Raw genomic sequence first — 7,794 nt, 5'->3', positions numbered from 1 at the left:
GAGAGACAATAGTACATGAATTTTATTCTATATATCAATAAAGACCATTTGACTAAATCCATCTGATTTTATGTTTTTGTTTATTTTCCACAGCTAAAATATCACAGAAATAGGCAATATACCTTCATATTTATTTAGTTTTTTTTAATGCAAATTATCTTGACGCACATTGAATCCTTAATATGTAACTGTTTGAGTTTTCGGACTGACTACAGTCAAACCTGTATTTTATTAATTTTTTTACTCAGAGACATCAGAACCAACTGATCTGTTTTTTCTGATTCAAATCTAAATAATCTAATTCCCGCTTTAAGCTTCTTTGAATATTTAGCTTTTTTTGTAACAATGAATGAGATTTTTGACAGACTAGTCCAAGCGTTTTATCTTTTTAAATGTTTATTTTCTCTTTCAAACCTTATTTATACATTTTATTAGAAATAAAACCTGTTTGAAACATTCTATCTGTTCCAGTCTCTGTTCTTTTGGTCCAGAGTTGCTTGCTCCCTCTTGGTAACACAAACTGTAAACCATGTAACCTTACCCCTGCCATGCTATCAGCCTTATACCTTCCATCTCAGTGTCAATTTTATTTAGCTGGTTTGAACAAACTTAGTGCACTAACTGTTCAGATTCATAACCCAAGATTGTATGGGGCTGTGAGGAGAAACTGATTTGGCCTCAAATTCCAATTAACATCTGTGAGATAATTTATAGACTACAAAGTCAGGACGGAGGCACCTGTTTTCATTTTATTTTCTGAGTAGTTTGCACTATACATGAAATGTGACCCTTGCACAGACATCAAATTCTGAATATATTCCCACTTTTTATTCAAACTAAAACATTTTTAGTACTTTGTTAGCTTAAATAAAAATGTCCTTGAAAATTCATAAACCTTTGAAGGAAGTAATTGCTCACACAGATTTTGACGTTGAGAGATCCCTATTTTCTGTTGGAGAGGTCAGATGCTCTTGGGGGAACCCTGCTGCTCTGGAGAACCTACAGCAACCTAGGTTCCTGACAGTTTAATTAACAAATTTATATCGGTCATCTTCTATGGTCAAAAATGCAAACTAAAGGTTCTTCAGGTACATTAAACTCCGTGGCCTTACCTAAATGTCACAAAAAGTGTCCCCCTTGGCTCTATATTAAGGCCAACACTTTTTGCATATCATCTATATGTGGGCAAGGCTGTTAACAATGCATCTCTTCTTAATCCGTATCCCTGTCAATTTTGTCTTGTTATAAGTTAATTGGTATTTTAACTGATGAAAACCTTATTTTAAGTTCTCTATTGGACATCTTTTTAAAAAAATATCTCAAATTGAAACTGTGCTCTTTCTATGTAGGTCCTACAGAAATCAGTATTCCAATTTCATGCAAAGAAACAACTTCTATAAAATATAACGATTGGAATAAGTGCATTATAATCACTTACTGCAAGAAAACATATAAAATCTTCTTAATCATATGCTAATTAACTCTATCAAATTGCTTCAATTGTGTTGCCGCCACATGTTTCTATCCTCTCACCTCTGCAAATCAAATTTCCCTTTCATTTCCATTGGTTGCTAAAATTCTTCTCCTCCCTCTTCCTCTCAAACACACACACGTTCTCTCTCTCTCTCAATAAATGCTGAGCATCTCTCAGTTTAATCCGCATCCAACGAGGTTATCCGGAAGGAAACAAATCAATGCCGCTTGAAGGGTCTATGAGCGCAACCAACGGGGCGTTTATAGACAGAGGACTGAAGTAAGTGGGATTTTATTTGTTGATTTTAGTTCTTTTTAAGATTTTCCTTTAATTTACAGTGAGACTAGGCAGCTTATAGGGAGATAATTGAGGAGGCGTGTTTGGGAGCGGTGGGGCGGAGGGGGTTCTCCCTTTTCCCGTCGTTAGGAGCATTCAGGCAGTGGTTTACAGGACAGCGGATGGATTCACAACTTTAGTCATGATGAAGAGAGGTCAGGTCGCGCAGTCAACTTCTAATGTGTTCTGGGCCTATTGAATTCTCAGTGAATCAGCCTGAATCTAAGCGGTAAAGGCTTTGAAATTCTAAAATAAATCAAACAAAATTATACATTTACAAATATTTTTAATTGGTTAGATTTTTTTTTTTTTTTTTTTTTTTTTTTAGAAAAATATAAATTACAACTCCTAAATATATATAGACATTTTCTTTGAATTTTAGATTCGAGGAAATTGAACAATAATAATAATAATAATAATAATAATAATGATAAATAAAAAACACTCCTGCTGTTAAGAGGAGGGGGTTCGGGGTGTGTGCCGGTCGTCTGGCAGTCAGCTGGTCCTATAAACACGATGCCACTCTTTGTTTTATTTTCATGACGCAGAAAATGCTGGAGGCCCGAACGCGGAGCCGGGTCTGCATGGCGTCCTGTAATCAGGCCAGCTCGAGCTGTCCGGATTATCGCCTTAATTTCTCCCAGAAAGAAGAACAGAGAAAAGATTTGAGCCAATGATAATTAATAGTCTATAGCAGGACGGGGGGTGTTTATTATTGAGCGGATGTGGAGCAACTGAGGAGGAGAAAAGTGACAGATTGAGTTGAGGATGAACTGGGAGCGGCCGTTACTGGCTTTATTATTATTAATAATAATAGGGGACTGCACACTTTAATGCAGGTATAGGTCCCTCTGCACAGATGCTAAAAAAATGAGAAAAATGTTTCAAATGATAAACAGGGCTTGATATTTTATGATACACTATAAAAATGTATTTCAGAGGGTACTAAATATTAGTCTTTTAATTAATGTACGTTTTAAGTAGGCATATTAGTTGTAAATGCAATCAATCAAGCTGTTTATTGCATGTAACAAACCCTACCCGAACATTTTGAATAAAATGTAGCCAACCATCAGCTATTCTCATATGTCATGTAAGAGAGAATGGTAAGCCTTATATCAGTTTTATAAAAGTTAAGAGTTTTCTTTGACTTGTGACTGAGGACGTTTCTGTTTTGAATCATGAATTTTAAATTGTGTAGAGCTTTTAGCTGGTGTAGCGACAGCGCTAATGCTTCTTGAACTTAAGGTTGTTGTTGACAATGAATGACACAGTTTTTAAGATTTATTTTTAATTTTCACATATTGTTTTTATTCTTTATTATCATTTCTGTAGCATTTTATCTCTTTATCACAAACCAAGTCTTATTGTTTGTTTAGTTGTATCACTAACCAGATAAGCAAAATGATTAGTTATCATAAGTTATAATTTAGCTAATTAATTTTAGTCTTTTATATGTTAAACTTCTTACTCAGCAACAAATTGATTAAAATGTTTCAAAATAAAATGCATGCCAACTGTTACATTGGTTTTACTGGGTAAATATTAACAGTTTGGCTTTATGAGTGTATACCACACTATAAGCAAAATGGACTTAATAATTAATTTGAATTTTTCTAATACAGTTGAGTAAGTAGGTCAGTAATTATGTTTTGTTTTTTTTTGTCTCGATTTCCAATTGATCCTGTAAAATATATATATTTTTTAAAAGCTGCACATGACAGGAAAATTCGCACGTTTCCTACCCGAAGATGAATAGTGATCAATCTCCGCGTTTGTATAGATTAACTGCTCCTCTCTAATCAACACCTCTCCAAAGTGTCACCTTTCAAATCTAATTACCGGGAGCAATTCGTTAGATAGAGGATGAGGACGATGCGCCAGAACCCCCACTGGAAGATCTTCGAGTTTCAAACTTTTTCCTAACGTTTTCAGTCAGTTTTCAATGTAAATCTTCAAGGTTTTTTTTATTTTTTTATTAAGGAAACAGACAATATCACCCAAATATAGAAATACAGATGCTGATGTGTGGTTAAATACTTCAGTTTGCAGCCTCATTGTTTGTTCCCTTAAAGTCTTTTGTTATCAGCATTACTTATCAGTCAACACTGGGCTTTGTTTCTGCAAATGGCCCCCCGATCAGCTGTCTATTTAGCTTCGTCCCCAACCTGTGGATGTATATGCTAATTGGGTGCTCAGTCGGGGCGCATTTTAACGACAATGTTTTGTTTTTTTGGTGGCGCAAGAAAAGGAGGAGCGGGTGGGAGAGATTTTTAGGCGGAGTTATAGAAGCTGTTAGCGTGATGGTTGGGAGGGGGGTTTGATGGCGTAAACGCCTGTCAGCCAGACAGAGCATCTTCAGTCCAGTGGGAACAGCGGGGGGTCTCCATTCGGCTTTAAGAGCCCCGCGAGTTGGAGGACGCCCACTTTTTTTGAAACTCGCCGCTGTGCGGAAAGGCTGCGCGTAAAGACAGGCGGACGTTGGCTGCTCTGAGTTTTCTTAATATTTTCTTCGTAATTTGTATATTTTCCTTCAGATTCATCTGGATCATTTAAGAATTGCCAGGGGGGGGACAAAAGTTTTGCGCCCTTTTCTTTACTACTTTTTTGGATCGGGGGTATCTGCACCGGACGCAAGCATGATGTCCTATTTGAAGCAACCGCCGTACACGGTGAACGGACTGAGCCTATCTACCTCAGGGGTGGACTTACTGCATCCTTCAGTGGGATACCAAGGTAACAGAGTGATTTCTTCTCATGATATTTTTTTTAACCCTTTATAATTAAAATTTCAGTAAATTTCTATTCCAGCCTATAAATAATTTTCTATTGTAATAGTCCAGTTATGCCTACTGGTTTCAAATTGCGTCATCACCCTATAACATCCTTCTGTTTTCATGTCATTGTAAGCGACCCCTCGCAAACAGAGGAGGGAGAGGACCACCTTCACCCGGGCCCAGCTCGATGTGCTGGAGAACTTGTTCGCTAAGACCCGCTACCCTGACATTTTCATGAGGGAAGAAGTGGCCTTAAAGATCAACCTTCCTGAATCCAGAGTGCAAGTAAGTCTGATAATTACATTTGTGTATAATAAAATACATACATTAGCTGAAACAAATATCATTAGTTTTATTTTATATATTGAATCTATCTGGCAGTGTATGATCATAAGACATGATTTATTATTTTATTGTAATGATCAGCGAAAGGTTTAAAACAAATTCTGCCACTTTCTGTATGTTAAATTATATTTCATGCAATAATAATTTCGTAATTTATTATATATTCTAATTGAAATATATTGTCTCTTTAGGTCTGGTTCAAAAACAGGCGAGCCAAACATCGCCAGCAGGCCCAGCAGACCCAGACTGGCGTGCAGAATAAGTCTGTCAGCAGGCCGGTGAAAAAGAAAGGCTCTCCGGTAAGAGAGGCCAGCTCTGAGAGCGGAGCCAGTGGCCAGTTCACGCCGCCCTCCAGCACCCCCATCCCGGCTGTAAGCAGCAGCAGCAGCAGTGCGGCGCCTGTCTCCATCTGGAGCCCGGCATCCATCTCCCCGCTCTCCGACCCGCTGTCCACAACCTCCTCCTCCTCCTCCTGCATGCAGCGCTCATACCCGATGACCTACACCCAGGCAACGGGCTACAACCAGGGCTACACGGGTTCCTCGTCCTACTTCACCGGGATGGACTGCGGCTCCTACCTGTCACCCATGCACCACCAGCTGTCCGCCGCGGGCTCCGCCATGAGCCCTATGGGCGGCAGCGGGGTGTCCAGCCACTTGAGTCCGGCGTCTTCGCTATCCTCGTCGGCGTACGGAGCGGCTGGGCTCGGCTTTACCGGCGCCGCGGACTGTCTGGACTATAAGGACCAAACTGCATCCTCATGGAAGCTAAATTTCAATTCGGACTGTTTGGATTATAAAGACCAAGCAGCTTGGAAATTTCAAGTGTTGTGAGGGAAGAAATGAAGAACTTTTAACCCATGCATAGCCGGCCTAAGATTGAATGAGGCCCTGAGCGGAATTTCATTTGGGGGGCACCACAGCACGACTCATTTTAGCTTTTTGGACATTTTACATTCCAAATTACACTATTTGCCAGTTATTGAACAATTAAATTGAACATTCCACAAATTATCATATCATATTTATTTAATTAATGTATTAAACTCCAGCAAGTAAACTGTGTTGACAATTCTTTAAATGTTACAGAAATAACTGGTCAAATTTACATGTAAGTTTATGCGGAGGGGGTTTGAAACCATATTCTGTGTGAAAAGCCAGGTAACCTTGGGGGGCGGGCCCTGTTGGCTTATGGGGGCCATAAGCAGCAGCTTAGCTCACTTATGCCTCAGTCGACTCTGCATTGATATAAAAATAAAGTATGGCGTTTTTTTTTTCCCTCCCCAAGAATTCAGGCCCTAACTTCTACCTCGGGTCGAGCAGTGCAGGACTTTTTAACACTTGTTGGACAAACTCATTGACCATCGAGACTCAACTTTGATCAGGAGCACGGAACAAATCTGCTGACCAGAAGAGAGGAGGGGCAGAGGGGATCAAGAGAGACTAACTTGGAGGAGTTTGAAGGATTGGTCAGGTTTTTCCTCTAAGCTCCTTAAAGACTCTCCTTTTCTTTTTAATTTTGTTGGCACGCTGAATGGGCCCCCTTTGATCAAAGCGATGTGCATGAGTGTCTGTGTTGTAAAGAGCGTGTGTGTGAGAGAGAGTGTGTGAAAGCAGCTCTGACGCGAACCTTGATGCACTACTTAATTTATGAAGAAAATATACCAATATTTGACAATCAGTCCGTTTGCGTGTGAGCAGAAATGTATTTTATGTGTTTTTACATTTTCATTTTTCCCCTTGTAAAATGTATTCTTTTTTACCCGACTTGTGATTATTTGTATAACCTGTATGCAATTCTGCTTTGCGCAAAATGCGCACTACAAGCAAGCTGTGAATTTCATTTTTTATTTCCATGTTACAAGTGTTTTAAGTAATTAAAAAAGGAATATATTAGTTTTAATGAAAAATCAGGAACAGCAGTGTAAATCTTGCATTTCAAGGTTCATTTAAAACTGTAAAGAGCGACTGAGGGACACCACTATATATCAATAAAGACCATTTGACTAAATCCATCTGATTTTATGTTTTTGTTTATTTTCCACAGCTAAAATATCACAGAAATAGGCAATATACCTTCATATTTATTTAGTTTTTTTTAATGCAAATTATCTTGACGCACATTGAATCCTTAATATGTAACTGTTTGAGTTTTCGGACTGACTACAGTCAAACCTGGATTTTCTGTGACAGCATCCGAAGAATATGTGAATTATCAAAGGAGCGTCATGAAGGGGGTTAATTTACCTTTTCTGTTACAGTCTTTGGTCCAGTTGACACAGAGAAATGTTGGCCTTGCGGTTGGAACAGTTTGTGCGCAAAATGACGGAGCAGACGCGCACAGAACATCGAACTTTCCGGGGCATTCAATAGGAAAGACTAGGCTACAATAAAAAGACATTGCTTCAAATTGTTTATTATTACTGGCTGATATCTAAATCAGACGTAGGTACAAATTACAGCAGTCGAGATAAAGCCAAGCTGATGCAGTGATTTTATTATCAGTTCTGCAGAACATATGGTTCGGCCAGCTCCACCGACACATTAAAGCAGCTAAGGTCCATTAAATTTCTTTAATTAGGATTGAACAGGAAATGTGAGAGAGGCCTCTCAGAACTGAGCCGTGACTTTTTGCTGTTGTTGAATGGCTGTGTATTGTCCCTCTGCCCGCCAATTAGCAACAATTGACCCAATTATGCTGCGTCAGACGCGCAGCCTTTGAAACAAGCTGAACTGAAGTAGGCTCTAATAACAGCAGCTCAATGTATCATCGACCACATTTCTTATGGTTCCAATAATAGATGAATAGTAAACAATAGACATAGAGCCAAACTGAATGAGATACATTTCTCAGCAATTAAGC

The 7,794-nt window shown here is 38.9% G+C and overlaps 1 protein-coding gene across 2 annotated transcripts; it reads left to right on the top strand.

Annotated features, from left to right (window-relative positions):
• Positions 1-1,667: 1,667 nt before the first annotated feature.
• LOC124881649 (homeobox protein OTX2-like) lies at positions 1,668-5,775 on the top strand. Of its 2 annotated transcripts, XM_047387322.1 has the most exons (4): positions 1,668-1,753; positions 4,348-4,546; positions 4,721-4,872; positions 5,124-5,775. In XM_047387322.1, exons 2-4 carry the CDS (start codon positions 4,450-4,452, stop codon positions 5,763-5,765), a joined length of 891 nt encoding a protein of 296 aa, XP_047243278.1. In that variant the 5' UTR covers positions 1,668-1,753; positions 4,348-4,449; the 3' UTR covers positions 5,766-5,775. The 2 variants fall into 2 exon arrangements, with proteins under 2 accessions (XP_047243278.1, XP_047243277.1); XM_047387321.1 differs by lacking the exon at positions 1,668-1,753 and having other exon boundaries at positions 3,453-4,546.
• The last annotated feature ends 2,019 nt before the right edge of the window (positions 5,776-7,794 follow it).

Source organism: Girardinichthys multiradiatus, chromosome 15, assembly GCF_021462225.1.
Source record: "Girardinichthys multiradiatus isolate DD_20200921_A chromosome 15, DD_fGirMul_XY1, whole genome shotgun sequence".
Lineage (NCBI taxonomy): Eukaryota > Metazoa > Chordata > Actinopteri > Cyprinodontiformes > Goodeidae > Girardinichthys > Girardinichthys multiradiatus.
Note: the sequence above shows the minus strand (reverse complement) of the source record. Positions and strands in the feature narration are given on the sequence as shown.